The 23604-nt window shown below is 35.7% G+C and overlaps 2 protein-coding genes across 8 annotated transcripts; both read left to right on the top strand.

Annotated features, from left to right (window-relative positions):
• The first annotated feature begins 4090 nt into the window (after window positions 1–4090).
• LOC121971942 (probable E3 ubiquitin-protein ligase XBOS34) lies at window positions 4091–10794 on the top strand. Of its 2 annotated transcripts, none has more exons than XM_042523482.1 (9): window positions 4091–4412; window positions 4496–4610; window positions 5708–5788; window positions 5881–5969; window positions 6059–6150; window positions 6300–6381; window positions 8162–8264; window positions 9360–9445; window positions 9685–10794. In XM_042523482.1, exons 1-9 carry the CDS (start codon window positions 4311–4313, stop codon window positions 10552–10554), a joined length of 1620 nt encoding a protein of 539 aa, XP_042379416.1. In that variant the 5' UTR covers window positions 4091–4310; the 3' UTR covers window positions 10555–10794. The 2 variants fall into 2 exon arrangements, with proteins under 2 accessions (XP_042379416.1, XP_042379415.1); XM_042523481.1 differs by having other exon boundaries at window positions 4092–4412; window positions 9667–10794.
• Window positions 10795–11347: 553 nt separating this feature from the next.
• Window positions 11348–23600, top strand: LOC121971940 (serine/threonine-protein kinase tricornered-like). 6 transcript variants are annotated; one of them, XM_042523477.1, is made up of 13 exons: window positions 11348–11594; window positions 11784–12082; window positions 13636–13810; window positions 14312–14637; window positions 14716–14944; window positions 17601–17680; window positions 17758–17842; window positions 18953–19084; window positions 19180–19293; window positions 19378–19425; window positions 21296–21380; window positions 22530–22583; window positions 23296–23600. In XM_042523477.1, the coding sequence occupies exons 2-13, from the start codon at window positions 11880–11882 to the stop codon at window positions 23334–23336; spliced, it is 1572 nt and encodes a 523-aa protein (XP_042379411.1). In that variant the 5' UTR covers window positions 11348–11594; window positions 11784–11879; the 3' UTR covers window positions 23337–23600. The 6 variants fall into 6 exon arrangements, with proteins under 6 accessions (XP_042379411.1, XP_042379409.1, XP_042379410.1 ...); XM_042523475.1 differs by having other exon boundaries at window positions 11781–12082; XM_042523476.1 differs by having other exon boundaries at window positions 11348–11691.
• Window positions 23601–23604: the final 4 nt, after the last annotated feature.

Here is a 23604-nt window from a genome sequence, read left to right as displayed (position 1 = left end):
ATAAAAGAGAGGGTAGAGGTGCCTCACCTAATAACAATTTATCTTGTTTGGTTCCTTTCTTCCTTGGTTGGTGGCCGGTCCCTCTCTTCCTCTCCATCTCCCATTCTTCTTCCTTGGCCGGCGACATCTTCATCTCAAGGGTTTTGATTGGTGGCCGGATTTTGTTAGAGGAAGAAGGAGAGATAGGAGGCTTTGTTTCTAGCATCCCTTGGAGCTTGGTGGTGGTGGCCGAAACTTACTTGGAGAAGAAGGAAGCTTGGGTGGTTCTCATCTCGATAGATCGTCGCCCACACGACGTCCGAGATAAGTAGAGGAATACAATAGAAGATCAAGAGGTTGTTGCTTACAAAGAAAGATATAACTAATAATTCTATTTCGCATCATACTAGTTTTCTTTGTATAGATTTTGAAATACCAAACACAAGAGACATATGATTCTAGGTTTTGAATTTGTGATTCGAGTTTGTATTCTTTTGTTTTTTTTTCGATCTTGTGATTCGATTGTTCCTTTTGGTTAAACCTAGGGTTATTGTAAGGAAATTAAATATTAAATTTCGTTAAAAGACTTTGTCTAGGAAATGGTGGATGCTCCCATACCCAAGAAGGCCTAATGTTTCGCCATGTTTAACCTGGAAGTCAATCTCTGAAATTAATATTTAATTGAATTTGTAACATGGGTGGATTTGGATCAATAATGTTAAGTATCGTTTGTGATCCAAGTCTAAACCTCTGAGGACAGATAAGTTACATTTGGAATCAATAATGTTAAGTTCTGTTTGCAATTCCTAATTTAATTTCTAAAGAACACAATAGGTTGTTAGGAATGGTTCAGGACTTGTACAAAATTTTTGTACAGGAGAACCGGTACGATATTCCGAGTAGCAACCAACAAAAATCTTATCCTAGTGATGTTGAGAAGCTGTTGTGTAGAGATAGAACTTGCCGCACTGTAAGCGCTCGGAGTCCCATCTAGGCACCCCGAGTCCGCTACGTCAATAACATATAAACTTTACTAGAGTACTATAAATAGAGCCCTGGTTCGCCTAGTTTCAGTACAAGACTTTCTCTGTACTCGAAATACTCATCCTGTTCTTTATTGTTTGAGTTGTCAACATCTTGTACGAGGCTTCTCCGCCTCTGACTTGTGTCAAAGAAGAAGTCTAGTAAACTAGCTTCATTTGCCTTGGATTAACAACTTCCCCGGTTATAAATTAAGTAAATCCTTTTTGTCTTGTACTTTCTTTTATGTTGTTTAATTTTGTTTATTAAAGTGTTTTTATAACTTAACGTCAAAAAAAAAAGAGAGAAAGGTATTTGAATTGTGATTACAGGGTTATTTACCCTTCTCTAGCAGACCGCCAAAAGATCAACACTCTTCATGGCCTTATAGAGGCTTATTGATCAAATATTGACCAAGTGAACAATAAATACATAGTCATCGAGGATTTTGACCTTAGTTTATCACCAATCGACGTTGAGTGGTGCAGAGCGAATGACTGAGTGTTGTCAAGCGAAGGTGGTGCGAGTGAGCGACTAATCGTGATGAGTGAACAATTGAATGGTGCCGAGCGAGTGGCTAAATGGTTTCTTTGTAAATGTATGGAGGACCCCACCTATGACTCGTTGCTATGTTGCAAGAGTTGGGAATTGAACCTCCGATTGATTGGTCGAAGGGCAAAGGAAAATCCTCTTATAATTCAATGCTAAGGCTTAAGAGTCTGGAATTGAACCTTCAACCAGATGGTTTAAGGGCATGGGAAAACTCCCTTATAACTCAGCGCTAAAGCATGCGAGTAAGGAATTGAACCTCCGATCGGATGGTTGAAGGACATATGGAAACCCGCTTATTGGTACAGGGTGCACCATAATCAAACTTAAGTTTTGATGTTGTCAAATGTTCAAGTTAAATTTTGTTATGATCTAACAAGTTAACTGAGTGTGTAGACTATTTACTCAATTGGAAAAGCCCTAGTTACGACTAGACAGGAAAGACTTAGCAGATCGTGGAAGCCAGGCAGAAAGACCAAGTGGGTCGAGAGGATTCAACACTTGGTGGGTAAGCTCGATAGGTTTAGAGGACTGAAGATAGAGGGAAAGTCTTGGGTGGTCGATCCAATGCTAGGCGGCAAAGTCCAAACATGCTTGGAGGACCAAGGTTTGGCAGGTAGGTTGAGGTAAGTAACTGGAGGAGCGACAGTGAGGTCGTGTTCCATAAAGGAACAAACCCTAGGTCGTTGATCCAACTGAAGAAATCGGGAAGGTTTCTAAGTTGAGATCAAGACAATGTTACTGTCTATTACTACTCATGCATCTTACTATTATTCAAATATTACTGTGCAAACTATGTTTTGTAGGAGTTTTCGTTCTAACTCTATGTTACAGGAACCGAAGTTTATCGGTCGACCATACATCAGGATCGGTCGACCGAACCAAGTTGATTCAGACTAGAGATCAGTCGAAGCAGAGTTGGTAAAGTGATTGGTCGATCGACCGAACATATGGATCGATCGACCGAACCAAGCAGATGTGGCACAGATCAGATCGAGCTGAGGCAAAGAAGGAAGTCAGACTGATCGGTCGACCGAACCAGAGGACCGGTCGACCGAACGATCATCGCATTAAGGCTACGTTTGGTTGAGTGTAATGTAATCTTGCTTGTAATGTAATCAAATTTGTAATGTAATGTAATCTTGATTACATTACTACGTTTGGTAATGTAATGTATGTAATCTTTGATTACAAGGATGATTACATTCTTTTATTTGGTGTCTATTATTTTTTATAAAGAATGTAATTCGTATTATTATAAAATGACAAAAATATCCTGCGACCTCTATCGATGGCCGGCGCACCTCTGCCGGAGCTTGCGACAACCAACGGTCGTCGCCTCCTCCGCCGGCAGCCGCCACCGGCAACCGGCGATGGCGACGATCGTCGGCGGTGGGCGGTGGTTGTCGGCGGCGGCGGCGGCGGGCGGCGAGCGACGGCGGCGGGCGGCGGGCGCCGGCGGCCGGCGACAACCGGCAGGCGGGGTTGACGGCGGTGGGCAGTGGCAGCCGACGACAGTGGATGGCGGCCACAGTGGACTAGGGGTATATTCGACATTTAAATTTTGGTTAAACGGTGACCTTGTAATGTAATCCGATTACATAGTATTTGCTTTGTAATCCAGATTACATTACATTACAAGTTTAAAATTAAACCAAACAAAATAATCAACCTTGTAATGTAATCCTGATTACATTACAAGACAAATTACATCCTACCAAACGTAGCCTAAAGGCGCATTAATGAAGAATTTCGACGAACAACGAAAGTGCACCGTTCAGTTGACCGAACAAGGTGATCGGTCAACCGAACCATTAAATGTCATCAATGCCCGAAGATTGGATCTTAGAAAAGAAGGAAGGGAGCGAGTTCGGTCTACCGAACCTAAGGATCGGTCGATCAAATGTTGACGATTCTTATAAAAGTGGTGCTCGAGGTTTGAGGCTATGCATCAATTCTGAGTTCATCTCAGTGCAAAGTTGTTGTTCGTGCGACAAGTCTAGTACTCATCTCCAAGCAAACTGTTGCTCCATCCAAGAAGTACCGACCGAGCTTCATCCTACATCTAGTGTCGGTATATTTTTACTTAGCTTGTTTTGTACTTTAATTTCAAGTAAGATAGTAGGCTATTACTACTTATACATTTCATTATACGAATTGTTTCTACCGAAGATTTCGGAAAGAAGAAATTTAGTGAATTGGTCAACAGTGTGATCAAAGATCGCGAATTTTGAAATAAGAATCGACCTAGACTCTGAACCAAATAACTGGATCGTGTTCTTTATTTTTCAATGTATACTATTTTAATTTAAACACTTAAAAAGAAAAAAGAGTTTTTGAAAAAAATCATATTCATCTTATTTTCCCGATCCTTAATTAATTTGATTAATTAATATAACAATGAATTGAGATGGAAGTGAGGATGAATTGAGTTTTTAATATATTTAATTTGATTAATTAATTTAGAATATATGACAATGAATTGAGATGGAAGTGTACCCATTGGCACGCGCTTGTGTTGTTTGACCGATTAAAATGCTTGGTGGCAAAGGAAGAAAAACCAGCGGCTTGCGATTAATCCCGTCAATTTCTTCTCTACGCGGACACTTGCCCTCCCACGGAGCCAGACGACGCCGATTATTTTGGGCGAAAGAGGGAGAGGAACCGGCAGGCTTCGAGTTTTGGCTCTCGAAGCGAAGCCTCGGTTGGAGGTACTCAATTGAAGGCTTCAATCGGGTTCTCTCCGTTTTACTTGCGATTCCATGGGAGTGTCACCATCCAAGGAAGAATTGGTCTACCAGCAGGTCGGCTATGGCAACGTCGAGGGGATTAGGGCGCTTCGCAGCCAAGGTGCTGGGCTTGAGGTAAGCGCTATGAAGACCCAAGTCGAATGATTGAGTTGGTGTGGTATTCCAATTATGTCCAACCTCGGGATGAACGTGTGCAGTGGATAGATAAAGAAGGGAAGACCCCTTTGATCGTCGCATGCTTGAGGCATGATCTCCTCCCTGTTGCCGAAGCTCTGATTGACTTGGGTGCCAATGTCAACGCTTATAGGCCTGGTGAGACCTTCAAGTTCAAAGTTCATGGGTTTGTCTCTCGGTGTATTGTATTGAGAAATGCCGCATATGAAAATTCCGTTTCCACATGTTCAGTGTCAAGTTCGTGTCGATGGATAATGCGATGGGTTTTATTTAACAGGTATTGGGAGTTAAACAGGTCGAGATACCATGTCTCTCTGTCTAAGATGGCAAAACGTAAAATTTGCATGATGAATGTGCTGTTGTGTTTTCTGTGAGGTGTCGTGTTCTCTATGAGGATGCTTATTAGCAGAGGAAGTCATTTAAACAATAATATATATATTTATCGTGAATGCTGCGTTGGCAGTTCTGTCTGCTACTTTTGCAGAATTTGATTTGTTAACCTAGTAGTTGATTTTAGATTCTTTAACTTCTTGACATGGAATTTAACCTAGAACTAATGTTGATTTTAGGTCATTTGAATTGTTGTTCGACAAGCATAAACCCTACTTAAAAGGTTAACTAGACAGAAAAGAAAAGTTAATGTATGCACACTTTTTTATTAAATGAAGAGAAAAAAGCTCAATTGTTCTTCTGGCAGTATTTGTGAGGACAAATGAAGAAAAAAGTGCCATTTTGAATGGGCATTTGATTCAATCTCAATTTACCAAACAAGGGGAACAAATTTAAATTTCCCACAACTTATTCTCTTTCATACTTTCCATATACTGGTTGTAGTCATAGGTGAAATCCTCATTTATACAGATGATTTATGCCAATACTTTTTTTGTTAGTTAAAGAATAAAAGTTGGGAGCCTGAAAATGGAAATATACTGTTGTAGTAGGTTGGGAACTGAGAGTCTGAAGATGATTAAATATTTTCCTAGACTTTACCATGAAAGGTGTTTGTTATACCCTATTCAAGTTAACATGCTATCAAAAAGTGTTTGTTACTTTCTATCTTTATATAAGGTTCAAAGCTAATTTCTTTGGAATTTTATGTGTTTTCTAATATAATTCTACCGACACAATATTTAATCACTTGCAGCTATATTTGAATATCTTGGTATTCTTTTCATTAAATTACTGAACATCTGAAGTTGCATGTGAATATATATGCCTTTTCTTTTTCAAAATAGGAAGCTATGCGGGAACTCCCTTGCACCATGCTGCAAAAAAGGGCTGTGAACAAATGGTCCACCTCCTCCTTTCCCATGGAGGTCAGTTGCATTGCTGCTATTTTATGTTTTTCTTTTTCTTTTTTTTAGTCAATGCTAGCATGGTGATTAGAATTCCTCTATAAATATCACAGCAAATCCTTGTGTCCTGAATGATGATTGTCATACTGCTCTTGATTTGGCGAGAGAAAAAGGTCATTTAAGAGTTGTCAGGGCCATTGAGGTATGCTTGCTGCTGTTAAATACTATAACTCCTCTTCATTTGGTACCTGGTTTATTGTGTGTGATTTGTAACTAATTTTCTATGCTCAGAGCCGAATTTCTCTTTTCTCTGGATGGCTGAGGGAGGCCTTTGGACCTGGTTTCTTAGAAACATTTGCTCCACAACTACTGATTCGTAAAATGTTTGTATATGATTTTAGCCATTTCCTAGGTCACCTTTACTGTTTTTTGTTGATCAATGCGTGATGCCTATGTAAATGAGGATATATTAACTTACTTTCATATTCAAAGAATTTTGCAAATGCTAATCATCATTTTGTTTATTCTTCAGTTGGGCTGTGGTTTTGCCATGTGACCCTCGCAATCCAAAAAATCCTAGCAAGTTTGAGTTAGTTATCTATCCTGATTTGCAGGTACTTTTAATTAATTTTTGTTTTTTTCTTCATATTTTTCGATAATTAATGTACCCTTTACTGATTTGACTATATTATCAAATACTCTTTCAAAATGTTCCACAAATTCACATCCATAAACAATTAGTATGATAGAAGAACAATTAGTGTTATTTTTCCACTCCATATGTTTAGCATGCTTGTCAAATATTGACTCGTAGGATTCTGTTTCTTTTAATTTTTTGCTTGCCCCTAGATTAGCTCAGATAACCTATGATATTGCTTTCAACTTCTAATCAACCATTGTAAAAAATGAGTGATTTGATAACAAAATATTTCGTCACTAAATAATTTGTCAATAGTTTTGGTAACAAAAATTTTGTTACTAGATTGTTTAAGTGCTGTAGTTAAAACTATTAATAACAACATTTATTGATCTCATCATTAAAATTGGCATTAGCAACTACTTCTTTTGTTATACAATGTATTTTATAGTATTATCACAAAATATAATAGCTACAATTTTTTTTTTTATCACGTATATAATTATTATTCTCAATTTGTCATCAAAAATACTTTAGCGGCAACTATCTAATGCTAGTTGTGGCTAATACATCATCTTTTTGTAGTGAACACAAATAATGATGACTTGTTAGCAAGATGCATTCAGTATTTCCCTTGGCTTGCAAGATTTACTAGTTTTTTACTGATAGAGTGACTTTTAGATAGAGAATGTGGAGTAAGAAATTTTATGTTACCTGACACATGCACTTGGAACTGGAAAGTGTCCAGAGTTTTCTACTCAGTTGTTATTCAAAATTTCTATGAAAAGTATTGCCTAGGAATAAATTTCCAAAATATATTTCTTTGATATCATATTAGTGGTCTTGCTTCCTCACAGTACACTGTTGTTATCATATTTGTGGTCTTTCTTCCTTTGATGTATCTATGAAGACTAGCTCATTATAAAACAGTGGTTTTTCTATACTCCAACCAATTAATTCGAGTACTCTTTGAGATCTTTACATTAACATAGTGTGCTCCTTCGGTGCATATTTACTAGTTCGATACCTTTTTTGCATAATGAATTTGGAAAGCTAGTAGGGCCCCTAAAGTTTGTTGTTAGTCACAGCCGCTATATAATTGAATACTTCTGTGCATGGAAGTACCTCTACTTGTACGCAAGTGTATATAATTCGAGTAACTAGAGAATTTATAAATGTGCTTAATATAAAAATGGATTTTTATATAATGTAGTTTGAGGAAAAGCAGAAGATGATGACCCTGTATGTTCTACTACAGCATGCATTTTGCTGTAGAATGATTTTGTATACCACTCTTTGCAACACAGTCAGACATGGCACTAATTCCGACATGTAAATCACCTGTCCTTAAACACTTGTTAAATACTGTAAGCTGAACAATGCCATTTTTCATTGGCCTTAATCAGTAGTTGAGATCCTCTGTCCCAAAAATGATGTATCCCCGTCCAATCGGCGAGGGGACATGGGGAAATATCATTTTTGGGATAGAGGATCTCAACTCCCTAATCAGTTTATTAGTTTGTTTGTCTCACAGAGAATAATGTATTTGGTTTCTATATATAAATTGTGATTTTAAAAATCCAAAATTGAAATATGATTAAAAATCACATCATTATGAGAGTATAATATAATATTACTTATTTATAATACATTTGTTCCTTTTTTTCTTTCATCATGTCAAGGCTCAGTTATTGGTATGCAAATACTTGTTTTACTTGGTAGATCATTGATTCTTATTCAATCTGTTGAAAAAATAGACTGCTAGGCCACGCTCTGTTGTTTCACTCTGGAAAGCTCACATTGAAGAACCCAAGTTCAACCAAGTAGATCCTGCTATTGTCATTGTTGAAAAAGCTACAAGTATGCTTATTTGATCATCTTCTAAATTATTAAATTGTGCATTATTACTTTCCAAAAAAAATTAAAATTAATCATGATTTGAATTACTTGTATGGTTTTGTTAGAAAAAGGCAATCCTAGTTTCTTCCTATTCTGTGCTTGCATTCATTGATATAAAATATAAATAGTTGATGTACCTGAGCGATTTAGTTATTTAATGATGAATTGTTACGGCAAGGGGTAACAATGCCCATGCTACATAATGGCTACAACTGAGCAATTTATTGTATTTGGTATTTTGAGATTTTCCTGTCTATTTCTCCACCTCCACCTCCACCTCCACCTGGACCACCATCTCTTCTGTTTCAGCATCAGAAGTTTGTGTTCATTTTGCATCTTTTTCCTTTTTTTTTTTTGCATGGTTAACTATTGATGCTTGTGACAAAAGCTGTTAATAACCTAATAGTCATACAAGTTTAATCCAATCAGTATTTACTCATTTAGCCAAGCATCAATATTGGGACTTGCTTGGTAGTGGTTGGTTTATTATATTCTCTTTAATCTATACTGTGAACCAGCAAGTGGTTTACGAAAATTATTGAAATGGTTTTAGTTCATATGTTTTGAATCATGTTCTCCATTTGGATATTTTCCTAATCCATGTTAAATGATGGGTTTTAGCTGTCTTTGTTGTCATTTGATAATGGATACTTTAGCTTTATTTGATACTTCTATGTTGTAGTTTAATGTACGTTTCTTCATTCGCTAGCTTCAATTCAAGTTTTTATGCAGTCTCCAGAATACATTTATTGCTTTTTTTTGTGTATATTGAAGGAAATAGAAGGTCAAACAGTTATGGTGGCTGATATTTACTGGTTTCACATCTTTTGACCAGTTTTTGACCTCTTTGGTTTTTTAATATAGAAAGTCAGTGTTTGGAGTGTTATCATTGTAGTACACAGATGTATCTCACAAAGGATTCTGTTCTTACCAGCATTTTAATTCTCTCTCTTGACTAAGCGGCACTTGTACCAAAAGTGTTATTTCATCAGAATAGAATGCATCTTTCAGCTTAGATACAATGGCATTCTGTTCTTAGTTATTCCTTTCACCCAGGAACACGGTATAAGCTTTTCGCTGCAAATGAAGGTGACAAACAACAATTACAGTGGTTCTTGAGTGCATGCCGAGGAATTCCCCAGGTACTTGGCACATGAGAATTGAGAAGATTCCTCCCAATTATGCTCTGATATTTTGTTGCAATTCAACATATAACTACTGAGCAAAAAAGATAACATACAAAAATTAAAGCTGTTTGCTTCACTCACAATTTGTCTTATCATTACATAGCATTAGTATTCGGAACTCTGCATGTCCATGTTCTTCACCTTCATTTAGTTGCATCTTCTTTAATGTTTTGCAGATCACCTCTATTGTACAGGTCACCTCTACTCTTCCAGAAATGCAGATAGGTGTTTCAATTCCCAATCCACCCCAAACAGTCTCGAACGTTTCGACACAAACAGCAGCTGCAACTAAACGTACTAAGGAAGATATAGAAATGGAGATGGCTATAAATGCCTCCATACAGACGGCTATGGCAGAGGGAATGGCTCCTGTTCAATCTAATCCACAAACTAGCGAGACAAATGGTTGGGGTTGGGGAACCATTTCAGAAAATACAGCTTACAATGGTTTGGGTTGGGGAACCATTTCAGAAAATACAGCTTACAATGGTTTGGGTTGGGGAACCATTTCAGAAAATACAGCTTACAATGGTTGGGGCACGTCAGGCACCTCAAATGTTAATACTACTTCAAAAATGAATAGTAGAGTGCCTGTAAATCAACCAAATTCAACGAATGGATGGGCTGTGCCTGTGGTTCAATCAGATGCTTTGCCACCTCCTGTCCAGAACCTTGAACCACCAGTTATTCAACCATCTCATGAAGCTCCTTCTGCACCTCCTATATCTGAGGACACATTGTTTGATTCCCCTATCCACTACCCGTCCATCGATAGCAGCCCCATCAATATGAGCATGACAACCATGGAGACTGTTCCTGGTATCCCTGAAACTAAAGTTGCCGGTGCACCCTCCAAAACAGAATCCAGTGGAGAAAAACCAGGCAGTAGTGGCACATCTGGCTGTTGCGTTATCTGCTTGGATGCTCCAGTGGAAGGGGCATGCATTCCTTGTGGGCATATGGCCGGATGCATGTCATGCTTAAGGGAGATTGAATCAAAGCAATGGGGATGCCCTGTTTGCCGTGCCCAGATTGACCAGGTTGTAAGGCTCTATGCTGTTTGAAGGATCCTACGCTGTGAATTGTGTTAAGCAGTCAATCAGAGTTATCATGCCGTTTGTGAACAAATAACTGATATTTATCATGTTCTGTATGTCAAGCATTTGGAGTTATACTGAGTAATATTTTGGTTTAAATGTTGGGCGCAAAACAATAAGTGATATTGGTGGTGCTGTGGGCAGTGGATATTGGGGTTCTGAACATGCTGTCAATTATTAAAATAGTAAATTATGTTCAAGTTTAAATTAGTGTTAATAAGTTTTATATGTGTGGTATTTTTCTGTACCGAGCGCACATTTTTTTTTTTTTGTAAAAAAAATTGCAAAAATATGTTCTAAGAGATTCTTGAAATAATGCACTTCCTATTCTAGGATTTTTCAAAAAGTGTTTTTTTACCATTTATTTTTTTTATATGTACTAAAAATACGATTAACTTACGATTTTTTTTTAAAAGATGAAATTTATCGTTTTGGAATATTACATTTATAAAGTAAATTTTATATGAAAAATTATGTCAACATAAAATGTTTTCAATTGCTGGCTATTTTTTTAATCAAAATTACTTGATGAGTCATTTTCACTTTTTTTTTAAAAAAAAACTAGTGTAAATTTTAAACATCATTATATTTAAATAAAATATTTTTGAATTCAAATAAGATGTTTTGGATCATCACATTTGCCAAACTTTTCTTAACCTATTCATTATTAACATAATCAGTAAAATATATTTTTTATAATAAATTTACTTGATGTATCATATTTTAAAATGCACATAAAGCTTCAAGGGATGGCACTGAGCGGTCGAGGCAATTGGAAGCAAATGAAGCGCGAGCAGCGTCCTTCGCCACGCCTTTGCTACTCCCTTTCTGGCTTTCTCCCCTCTCTCCTCCCGATTAATTTCAGGGCTCCAATTATAGCAATCCCATGCGATCAGGTGATATCTCGAGTTCTCTGCCTCCGCCCTCTGGGGGATTCCCTCCACCCTCTTCTCCCGCCGCTCGTCGCCTTCGGATGTTGCGGATTTGCTTTTGTTGCTATTAGGAAGGTCGGTGGATGGATTTTCGCTAATGGAGTTGGTTGTTCGCTTGGTTCCTTATGAATTATGCGTTGTTTCTTAGGACTTGGGGTTGTGTTGATTTAAGGTTTCTTTCTAATTGAACATCTTGTAACGAGTAGAAAGAACTGCATTGTTATTAAATAAATTTATATGCTTTTGTCCTACAATTTTCAGCAGACAGGTCCTCATTTCTACCCCTTATTCTTACTTCCTGAGATAGAGTTCATAGTTGGACATTGAGGTGAATTTGAGTAGATTATCTTGTGATCGCTGATGGATCCGGATAGGAGTTGGTTAGAAAAATTTCAGCCTAGGGAAAAGGATACGTCCAAGAAGAACGAACTTGCATCAGATGCGCAGGATGAAACTGAAGAAAACCTTTCAAAGGCTACGAGGCAAAAGGCAGCTGCTGCCAAGCAGTACATAGAAAATCATTACAGAAAACAGATGAAAGACTTGCAAGAGCGCAAGGAAAGGTATAGCTTCCGTAAAATGTTTTTCCTATTGACTTCTGCCTTCCTTCTCTTGTTTGAATATCATGGAATTGGATGACGTATCTTTGTCCTTATTCTTACGGCTAATTTTGAGAAACATAGCCAGGATGAAAAAAGTGCATGGCTGCCTCAGTCAGGACTAACGTACAACTATGTTTACCAGTTTCAGGAACCAATTTTGATACTTTCTGAGCTACGATTACATTTTTCAAAAATACTTTGTGGAGATTCTCTCATACATATTAATTATCAATATGGCGTGTACTAACATTTTATTGAATTTCATAATAATTTTAACATAAATGATAAAAGTTTTCTTGTATTGTTGCCACCATCATGAAAATTCCTATCCATAGTTGTTGCACTTCCTTTGGTGGTGTTTATCCAATCATTCTGTGTGTTGGCATCTGGGAATGACATGTTTTGGTACTATAGAATAAAATTTGAGAGTTTGATAGATTTGAAAGTTTATAAAGGTTTCAGAAAACTTAGGATAGAATTGAGTGGGAGATGAAATAGGGTTTAAAGTGAGTGTTCATAGTATGAAACCACACTTGAGCAACTGCTAATTACTTTTTTCTGTCATGAACAGCATATATTACCCAGTTACCACTCTGCACTGAGCAGTGCAGGCAGTACACTTCTCATACTGGATGATATGGGTAATTCACCAAGGGAGATTTCTGAGTTTGAGAGAAATTTGGGAAATTTGAAAACTTGAGGGATAATTGAATGGGGATGAAACCAACTATAAACACTTGCTAGACATTTCTGGCAGTTATGATTCACATACTTCATAGAATTATTTTGTCTGTAGTCTGCAGTAGGTGTATGGTATTGGACAGTTCAATCAAAAAGAAATTGGTGTTCTTTGTCTTGATCTTTGCTCTAATTGGTAAGTACTGCCTGGTATTGTACAAAACTCCAATTCCTGTCTTCAACCTTCTTACCGCTTAATTTCCATATCATATTGATTACGGTTTTGTTTCTTTGAGATAATTTCATAATTTTGGGATATTATACTAAAAAGCATTTCAAGCAGAAAAATTACAAATTTTCCTCTGAAGTTAGAAATATTTGTTTGTTTGTATGAAACCTATTTGGCTGCTGGCCGTGTTACTCATCCCCCTCTATTATGTATTTCAACATGAATGACAGATAAGCCTTCTCTACCTTCGCCTCAAGACTTGTTGATGGTTCCTTCAGGCCAACAAGTTGGTAGTAACTAATTATGCTCGTTGATAACACCAAGGCGTAGCTGATTGTGCTTGAGCAATTTTTATTTTTTAAAAAATATTATATTGAAAGTACAAGCCTAGAGGCAATTCATTTTTGTTAAAGGCGGTCTAGGTGTTGGTGATGTCCATGAGGGTTGAGAATCTGGTTTAGCATTTATAAAAAAAAAAAAAGATTGAGCGATTAGTATATCAAAAACTTTAAGTGATAAAGGTTTCCCAAATTATAGATTAGTGGTTTGAAGATGTTCACTTAGTAACATATAATCAGCTAAATATTTATCTGCTATTCCTTTGCAGGCGTTGTAAATTGGAGAAGAAACTAGCTGAAGCTGATGTTTCAGAAGAAGATCAGTACAATATTTTAAAGTATTTGGAGCAGAAGGAGACCTTGTACATGCGCCTGCAAAGGCATAGAATGGGAGCTGTTGATTTTGACTTACTTACAATAATAGGAAAAGGTGCTTTTGGAGAGGTATTTTTAGCTTTAAAATTTTCCGGCACAAAAGTTTACACTCATGCTGAAAGAAACTTAGTATTTTGAACAGTTAGATATACAGGTTCCCAATCATATGTCAAATTAAAATTTTGTTTTTTTTTGTAGCGTGTTAAAATAAAATAAATTTCTCTTTATTCAGTTTTTGTTCTATAAGTTAATTGTTTAACTGTATCATATTGTTTGCAACTCATCAAGTAGCTATCCTTTCCAACCCTATAAAGCTAAATTCACAAGGCTGTAAGTTTTTGTACTTTGTATTGTGTGACAAGAGAACTACAATTTATGTGTATATATAACCTCTAGGTTTTAACTATTTTTATCTAAAAAATAGGCATGAGGCTAGGTTATGTTTCTTATTTTACCAATATTCATAATATTATGTAATTCGAAGTTATAAGAATTAAGTGATGTGTCATTACAATTTCATTCATTTCTTTTATCATATTATTTGTATTTTACCATGTATGAGGTGTGCAGGTTAGGATCTGCCGAGAGAAAGTAACTGGTAATATATATGCAATGAAGAAGCTTAAGAAATCAGAGATGCTTCGTCGGGGCCAGGTTGAGCATGTTAAAGCTGAAAGGAACCTACTTGCTGAGGTTGATAGCAATTGTATAGTGAAGTTATATTGTTCCTTTCAAGATGATGAGTACTTGTATCTCATCATGGAATACCTACCTGGTGGGGATGTAATGACATTGCTTATGCGTAAGGATACACTGACTGAGACCGAGGCTAGATTTTATATTGGTGAATTAGTTTTAGCAATCGAATCTATCCATAAACATGATTACATTCACAGGTTTGTGGAAGAACTCAAAAAAATGTTTTGCTGACCTAATTTGTCATAACATTTAAAAGCTGTAAATTCTCTTATCAGGGATCTCAAGCCTGACAATCTATTGCTTGATAGATATGGGCACCTAAAGCTGTCAGATTTTGGATTATGCAAACCATTGCACTGCAGTAATTTTCCAGATTTGCAAGAAAAGGATATTTCTAGTGAAAGAGACATCACTGGGTCTTCACAGAATAATGAATGGCCTTCCATACCGAAAGGTACACAACAGGAACAATTAGAGCATTGGCAAAGAAATAGGAGAAAATTGGTAATCTTCGTTAACTAGTTATTTTCCATTATCTGTGTTGTAATTGAGGTGCATGCGGCATGCTTGTTTATGGAAATCCATGCATTGTTTGTCCAAATACTTGAATTTGGTTACTATGGGAAATGATTTGATAACGCCTTTACTAACAGGACAAAGCTAATAACTTATAGGTATACACTCTATTCAAATCTAGGAAAACATGCCAGCTAAATTCATCTTAATCATATTTGTCATAGAAGTCAAACTGATGCAGTAAACATATTGCTCATGTTAGTCATTATGTTCCATGAAAATCATATGATAAAAATTAGTCTATGAGACAAGAGGATCTGCCTAATGGTTCAACTCCAGAGGTTTAGCTACTAGTTTCTTGTCATTTTAGTTACACTGAGGTGCAATCTTTTCTAGATTAGTATCATCAAGGCACATATACAGTCTCTCCTGCATTTACATTCATCATGGTATCTAGTTCTAGATTGATGATATAATTTACCTAAACTGTTCACTATATCACATGGTGCTTCTTGGGCAGAATCTTGATGGACAGGTTTTCTGTTAAACAATAAAATGGTATCGAGGAGGTTGCTTACAACACCTTTTATATCTTATCACATCCACCCAATTATATATCAAGTTATGGTTGACTATACAGTAGTATCCTTATGGACTGTTGATTGTTGTTTGGTTGGCCTATACTGTAGTTCAAATTGGAGGGATACTAGTTTAAGTTGGATGCCTTTCTGTGCATTACATGTGATTCCTTACAAGTTTCTTGTCCTGGATTTTTATTTCATTATCTGTTTTGTTTTTATTCTTTGAAAAAAGGGCTTAGGTCCAAAATTTGATTTCGGTGGGAGAAATGATGTACAAGGTGAAGAACTTACAAACTTTAGTTTTCTTAGAAAGATCAAAAGAAGAGAAGATGAATCTATAACTTTGAGAAGTTACAGGAAGGAAAATACTATAGGGAAAGATAGATGTGGTTGTTGACTATAGGACTTTATCATGCGTATCTGCTGGAAACTTCATTTTACAAAACCAGTTGGCTTCACACTTTCACTGGTGCAAAACTTTGGGACATCACAGAAAGATTGCAGCCACGTTGGCCCAAATTTTTTTTTCGAATTTGGGCACTAATTTAAAGATAAAAAAACCTTTATCAAATCTGATCATGCACACAACCCATTTTAAACTTGGGCAGCTGTTGCATTCTTCAAATAATGATGAATGGATTTCAACAATTTGCCACAGGACAGAAAAAATGGGTTCTTGGAACTCTTCTCTTATCAAGTAGTTTCTTGTTGGTAATCTTTGTCATAGGAAAAGCCAATTGAAAGACACAATTGTATTAGAGAAGCAAACTTAGATCCATGTATAGACTATTCTAATATAACTTCTAAGTTAATATCTGGGACTACATTGGATATATAATACTCCCTCTGCTGGAGCATAGATAGCAATCTATGGGCAATTGATCACTAAAAAAAGATACTCCCACCAATAAGGATAAAAACATTTTGGATCATGTTATGTTTATCGAAGATATAAAAATGGAGCAACAATTGAGAATTTTTAAGTGTTGTCAAAGTTGACTCAATCCATTTTCAAAAGAAGTATAATCTCCTTTCTTTATTTGCTCTCACAAACTAAATTAAGCTACAGATACTGCTACAATATTAGGTTTACATAGAAAATTTTAATGGATTACCCAGGAGAGGTAACCTAGGATTCCGTTATTATCTCTATTACTATTAATTAGGGGAATCAGTAAATTTCAGCATTATTTTGAGAACAAGAGAAGACAATAAAAAAGAGCATCTTTAAAGTTCTGACATCTATTGTAGCATAAGACAAAAGATAAAGGAGAAGACATTGGAAATCAGAAAGGAACATATCTATCTCTTAAAGGTTCAATCAACAAAGAGAATTAAAAAAAAAAGTGTAGCAGATAAAAAGTGAAATTAGGTTTCCAACATCTACTCCCTAAGATATCCCTAAGAGATTAAAGGATAAGTACCTAGGAAAAGAGTAAACATCTGACATTTTACACTACTAAGAGGGAGATGCAAAGAAAGAGTTTGCAAAATTTTGACTTCAACAAAGAAGAGAGAAGATGCTGAAAAAAAAAAAGAAAAACAATCTTCAGTAAATCCTTAATTCAATAAATGAGAAAATGATGAATGAAAATGAAGATAAAAGAACTTAGAAATACAAGGCGATAGGAAAATGCAGCAAAGTTACAACTCTGCAATGTCTTGATCTGCTCAGTGCATATGGAACCAAATCCAACATTAAAATAGCAAACAACAATGTGATTCGCTTATTATTTCTAGCATCCATGACTGCCCACTGAGGATTTTATTTAGAAATTCATGTTCAAGTTTATAAGCTAACTTGTTTTAAAGGATTTCATCTTATTGATTTTCGGTCAGGAATGATCTAATGCGATATTGAACTGCAATTGCTAGAAAATGACACAAGTATAGTGCTGAGTTTTCCCCTTTATAGCAGCGAAACAACAGTTCTAATTTGGTCAAGACTTACATTTTGCATATTTTTGATAATTAATTTACTACTCAATGCTGCAAGTAACGAATTTACTATGTTGAATAACTGGTTCTAACTTCTCTTCAATTATACTGTCGGATAACTTCAGGCATATTCTACTGTTGGTACACCAGACTATATTGCTCCAGAGGTTCTACTTAAGAAGGGTTATGGAATGGAGTGTGATTGGTACTTAACAAACCTGTTACAAATTACATTACTTGCATAAGTTCTTGTGTTGTAATTGTGTTTTTATTGTTGTAAAGGTGGTCGCTAGGGGCCATCATGTATGAAATGCTTGTTGGTTATCCTCCATTTTACTCTGATGAACTTATGGCAACATGCAGGAAGGTAATTTGTTTTATATTCTAACTAGTGTTCCATTGTTCCTCCATGCTGACTGTGAAAGGATCGATTGTGTTTTCGATTTTATCTTTGCTTGCAAATTGACTAGTTAATTGTCTTTGCTTTATTTCCATGTCATATTATCTCAAACCTCAATTTCATTTTGGCATGGAAGAATGTTGATTGGGTGGATTTTGCCTCTTGTATCTCAATAGTATCAGTATTTGAACTAAGGTGTTTGAGAAGACAAGTGAAAGTATGTTCTTCCAGTTGACTATCTTATGACATGAAAGAATTCGTTGCAAGCTCATAGAGCATACCACCAGCCGACCCATTAAATTCATGTCTTAATCATAAAATGTACCCAATTAAGAGGGAGTAGTTTAAGTCTGGTCCTTGAAACCCATATGTAAGGGAGCCCCACCCAGGTGGCTAATTTTTGGGTCAATCATACGGCCTGCATCAAGTTCTGCCTAATATAGAAAGTGCCACTTGAGTTTGTCTATTGTTCTATGTGTACTCCCTGCCCTGCTAGAGGTGGATTGGTCAATCAGTGAAATTGATAGTTCTAAGAGTTGAAACTCACTTCCATTTCATGTACAGCTTAACCTCTCTGAATCAAACAAGATGTGAAATCAGTAACAACTCAGAGGGACATTGACGCATGTGAATTGCTCAATGAAACTATGGCGGTGCACCTTTTGGTAAGTCCATAAGCTTTGGTCATATTGATACTAGATAGACTCATGTCCCTACCACTGACAAAAACTACTCCAGTAAAGGTGCCTGAGTTTTACACCTGCAAAGTCCCAGTTTGCTTTACTTTAAGTCCCACAGATCCCATTTGTGTTCAGCAGACCAACAACATAATTCTTTTTCTTTCCTCCAGGTAGCCATCTCACATTCCAGGAGAATAAGTGCTATAATGCTGGATAAATAGTGTCAGACATTTATACTTGTTTTTCTCGTTTTCTAAAGCTGGAAGCTTACATCTTTCAATAAGAAGTTAGAACTTGCAAAAACCAATTTGATAAAAGCTTTTCACCGAAAACTCTTTTCTAGTTATTCATAATATTTCACGATTATGTAAACACCTAAAGTTTGATATTCATACAGATAGTTAATTGGCGAAAACACCTAAAGTTTCCTGATGAAACAAAACTATCGTCAGAAGCAAGAGATCTGATATGTAAACTATTGTGTAATGTTGAAGAACGGCTTGGCACAAAAGGTGCTAGTGAAATAAAGGTTCCCTCTATATCCTTATCTCCTAACAAATGTAAGAGACTCCATACCAAGAATGATGAATTCATTATGTACTTCTATGATTCTATCTACATCAGGCTCACCCTTGGTTTTCTGGAGTTGAATGGGACAAACTTTATCATATTGATGCAGCATTTATACCAACGGTTAAGGATGAGTTGGACACTCAAAACTTTGAGAAGTTTGAAGAGGTTGAAATTTTTGTTGACATGGTTTCATTTTTTTTGGTTTATATATAGCTATATTGTTAGTCGTTCTTACACAATGCCTTGCAGTGTGACAACCATGTTCATACTTCATCTAAGTCAGGCCCTTGGAGAAAAGTAAGTTTAGTTATATATATATATATATATATCCTTATTTTCACCTGTTTATCCCTGATTTAAGTCTTCCTATAATACTTTCATTCTGATTTAAAACAAAAAATTCATGAAATACGTATTTTGTGTTTATGTATATATACTTACTCAAGTCACATAACTTGCGTATGCATCTCTTTAAATACATGTAATTTATGTTTTTCTACATGCATGCTTATATGCATTTTCTGTGCTTCTCAGATTTGTTGTGTTGAGAACCACTAGTCTCAAAAGTTTTGCTTTTAGGTAAATTGTTAGCTTATGGTTTTTGGTTTAACATATCCTAGGCTCTCTGGAAGTGGCAAAAGTTGGACTAGGTGATTTTAAGAGTAATACTAGTTATGCCACACAAACCTGTTCAACCATGACCATGGTAGGTCGTCAAAGAAATCCAACTTGATTTCCAGATAGTTAAGAATATAGTTGTCAAACTTGGGGACCCCAATACAGATTCTCCAAATTGGATTCAGATCTTCAAGAGCCATTCCAATTTTAGCTAATCATTTCAGGGATCACCAACAATTTAAAGATATGGTTGGTTTTTGTAGAGATCATACATTGATCGAATTGGGTGAGAGTTGGATGAATTTAAAATTGGTTGATTTCTCAGTCAAGATCTTGTTTCGAATCAATGAGAAGGGAGAAGAAAAGGAGCAAAAAACATGCAGGGGGAATGAAGTTTTGCCGCTGATTGCACTCAATGGATTCCACTGCTAGGGAATCTTCTATGCCGTTTTCCTTACAAGAGATAGTGGTTTGCATATATAGAAGACACCCACAGGTTCACATCCTAGAGGAGGAAGATAAGATCTAGAAGAAGTGAAAGCAAAGGAAGAGGAGATGACATGTTCCATTGGGGGAAAGATGGAGAGACGACGAAGACAGTAGTCAGAACAACAAACTTTGATGGATGGGACTTTGTTCTTTGACATGGATAGGTGAATGCAATACTGATAGTTTGTAAAAGGAGAAAGGCGAAGAGTTAAAAACAAATTAATGTTACATATAAATATTGGAAGATACACCAAATGCAGCAACCATAAACTTGAATTTTATAGCAAGAACAATACGTGAGTTAATGAGGTAACAAATTTGGATGAACTTGAAGCATTTTAAAGCAAAGTCTGTAATTCTTCATATGAGACAAGTTATGGTTTTTAGGAGGGTTAAACTATAACTAGTGCACATGGGTTGAGGCTATTTTCACCAATCATTTGTATTCCTAAAACGGCTGTACTGCTAGCTATAGCCTAGAAAAGTTTGACCATGATATTGGCATGTGAAATGGTTGTTAATTTATGAGCTAGAAGAGTTATTGCACAAACAATTGAGTACAAAACCTAATATAAATTGTGTTTTTCACAATTTCAAGGTCATGGCAAAACTTTTATGGAAGCATTGTTAAATGCTACATATTTTATGACTTTATCTTAAATTGCTAACCACCATAGGCAAAGAGTGTAACTGCAAACCATATGAAGATATATACAAGCTTCAAAATTGCATTAGCATCAGAATGTAAATGTTGCTGTCCATTATATCGACCTTCTCTTATCTTGTTCATTTTTGTAGCTTAAGTCTAGGTAATGGCCTAATGCCCCCCTTTAATTGACAGTACTATGTCTGATTGTGATCAACAGTAATTTATAGCATGACCAACATATCAAAAAATTTACGCAGTGCATTAAAACTCAAAAATTTTATGCAGTGCATTAAAACTCAAGATCATTTTTATTGCAGTTGTAAATTTGTGCGCATAGTATGACAACTCTACATTTTTTTTTTAATATAATATCAGTATTCTTTTAATGGCTTTGTGTTTGAACCTCTACAGATGCTTTCGTCCAAGGATCTGAATTTCATGGGATACACATATAAGAACTTTGAAATAGTTAATGATCATGAAGTGCCTGGAATAGGTGATGTTTATTTTATAGCCTTTTCTTTTTACAGAATTTAGGCCTTTTTTTCCACAACAGGAGAGTTAATGATCTGAATTTAGTTAATGATCATGAATTTAGCTTTTCATTTTTACTGAATTTCATGGGATAAACATGGTTTGAAAACTTGTATCGTACTGGCTAGCACAGTCAAAACGTGTATTATTCCAGTAAATTATTGAAAGTTGATTCTAATCAACATGATCATCTCTTTTTCGTTGCATGTTGATCATGTTGATGAATATCGTGTTGTTGCAGAAACTTGACACTCTTGACATACCACAACACATGTTAGAAGAATTTAAAAAATGTTTGTTTCTTTTATAGCTTTTGTGTGCAAGATATAATATCAAAACTGTATCATTTCAGATGGGACAAAAAGTTGGACATGAAATGCTATAGTTGCCCTCTCTTATGTATATAGTTGCATTTTCTTCCTCCTTCAATCTCTGATTTGCCATTGATGCCATATGTTGCCATGCCGATCTAGTACCAAAATTGTTGTTTGGTACGACTCAAGATTTTGAACAATGTAACTATCAAAAAATTATTTGTAGTCCCTTGTGAAATACAACAGACCCTATTGAAATTTCAAAATACTACTTTTTTGTAGCAACAAAAAGGTTTCTTTCGTGCATCTCCCTTTTCACTTATAGGGATAGACATGGGACTAGTTTTTCGAGTACCCATGAGTATATTAATGCAGTTTACACGATAAGTGACATGAACTGGAGCAGTGGGTGTTTTATTTCATATTTTGGTATTAATTGGCAAACAAGTCGTCAAAATAGGTAACGAGCATTATTATAAATCTTGATTTTAGGTGTGTGAGTCACTTTCTGTATTGCCTGCCACACTACTCAAATATGCTCTTTCTTATTCTTTGGTAAAATTTTTATAATATTTATATGAGTTAGTTTCACTTCCTGGTTTTCTACTTGCATTGCTTTGTTTTTTTTTTCATTTATGAATCGTGAAAGTTATTTATGAAACTGTCATATTCTAGTTACTTCTTTGAGATATATTCCTTTTCTTATTATATAGTTGTAGTCTTGTAGAAGAGTATTTATTTCCTTTGAATTTTCAGAAGAGACTATTGTGTTGACTAGTCAGTCTTGTTTTTTTCAGCTGAGTTAAAGAAGAAGAGCAAATCTAAGAAGCCAAGTGTGAAGTCACTTTTTGGTATGTCGCTTCTCTCTTGAGCATATGGATTTTTTTTTAATAAAAAATGTCACTTATATTCTTAGAAACAATGGTCTTACAGTGTCCATGCTCTTAATTTATTTCTCTGTATTGTATGCCCCATTATATATATTAGGAGGTAGTACCTATTTCAAGTTTAACTAGTTTTGTGAGAAAATTATACCCAAAAAATCGTTGAATTTGTTTTGTGATATTACATTACAAAATTGCTAGTGTAGAAATGACACACTCGATCATTTGGATGTCTCCTTTTGCCTCATAGGCACTGTTTAATTAGCTGTCCAATTTGTCATAGTATTTTTACCTAGAAGATAATTGTAAATGATAGAGACTATCTTTTTCCTACATATGCTAGCGTCTGTCAGACAATATGAGTTTCTATATTGTACCTTAGCAATTCCTATACTTTGATCAAAATGTTCAAGAATTAGATTTGATGGGAGCAATTAATCCTTAGGAACAGAATGCAGGGAAAATAATTTTTCTTTCGAATATACATATGGAGTATTTAGAACAAGAAAATTAATTGGAAAGTGAAATCATATCTTTCTTATTCGTCCCTTAAACCAAGCCTAAGTCTTCTTCTTCTCTTTCAATTAATAGTTCATTCTTTTTACAGACAGGTAATGTGATTTTTTTACTTCAGAAAAAATTACTACAGGCAATCTCACATTGTGCAATGTATTTCCAGAATCCTCAGAAACAGACGGTTCTTCTGGAGAACCTGTTTAACGATGCTTCCCTAATGTTTCTACCGAGTCAACTCAAGGTCTCCATCAAAGGTTCATCTTCCACCATATCGTCTCCATCTAACATCAGCAGTTTGAGAAGGGTCTCATTTTCCTAATCACATTGACATGCAAATAGACTGCCAAATGAAGTGACAATGCCAATTCTGCTGCTTCAGGCAGACTTGTTCTAATTACCCAGTATTTTCTTGTAAAGAATTTTGTTGTTATTTTTCTACATTTATCAAACTCAACACTTGAAGGTCAATCAT

The sequence above is a fragment of the Zingiber officinale genome, chromosome 4A, assembly GCF_018446385.1.
Source record: "Zingiber officinale cultivar Zhangliang chromosome 4A, Zo_v1.1, whole genome shotgun sequence".
Lineage (NCBI taxonomy): Eukaryota > Viridiplantae > Streptophyta > Magnoliopsida > Zingiberales > Zingiberaceae > Zingiber > Zingiber officinale.
This window is presented reverse-complemented; position numbering and strand designations above follow the sequence as displayed.

Bases quoted from the DNA above. Each gene is read 5' to 3' on its own strand.
- LOC121971942 (XM_042523481.1), top strand. From the start codon at position 4,311: ATGGGAGTGTCACCATCCAAGGAAGAATTGGTCTACCAGCAGGTCGGC. The intron at 4,413-4,495 runs GTAAGCGCTATG...GAACGTGTGCAG, and splicing joins GCCAAGGTGCTGGGCTTGAG to TGGATAGATAAAGAAGGGAA. The intron at 4,611-5,707 runs GTGAGACCTTCA...TTTTCAAAATAG, and splicing joins TGTCAACGCTTATAGGCCTG to GAAGCTATGCGGGAACTCCC.
- LOC121971940 (XM_042523477.1), top strand. From the start codon at position 11,880: ATGGATCCGGATAGGAGTTGGTTAGAAAAATTTCAGCCTAGGGAAAAG. The intron at 14,638-14,715 runs GTTTGTGGAAGA...TTCTCTTATCAG, and splicing joins AAACATGATTACATTCACAG to GGATCTCAAGCCTGACAATC. The intron at 19,294-19,377 runs GTTGAAATTTTT...AATGCCTTGCAG, and splicing joins ACTTTGAGAAGTTTGAAGAG to TGTGACAACCATGTTCATAC.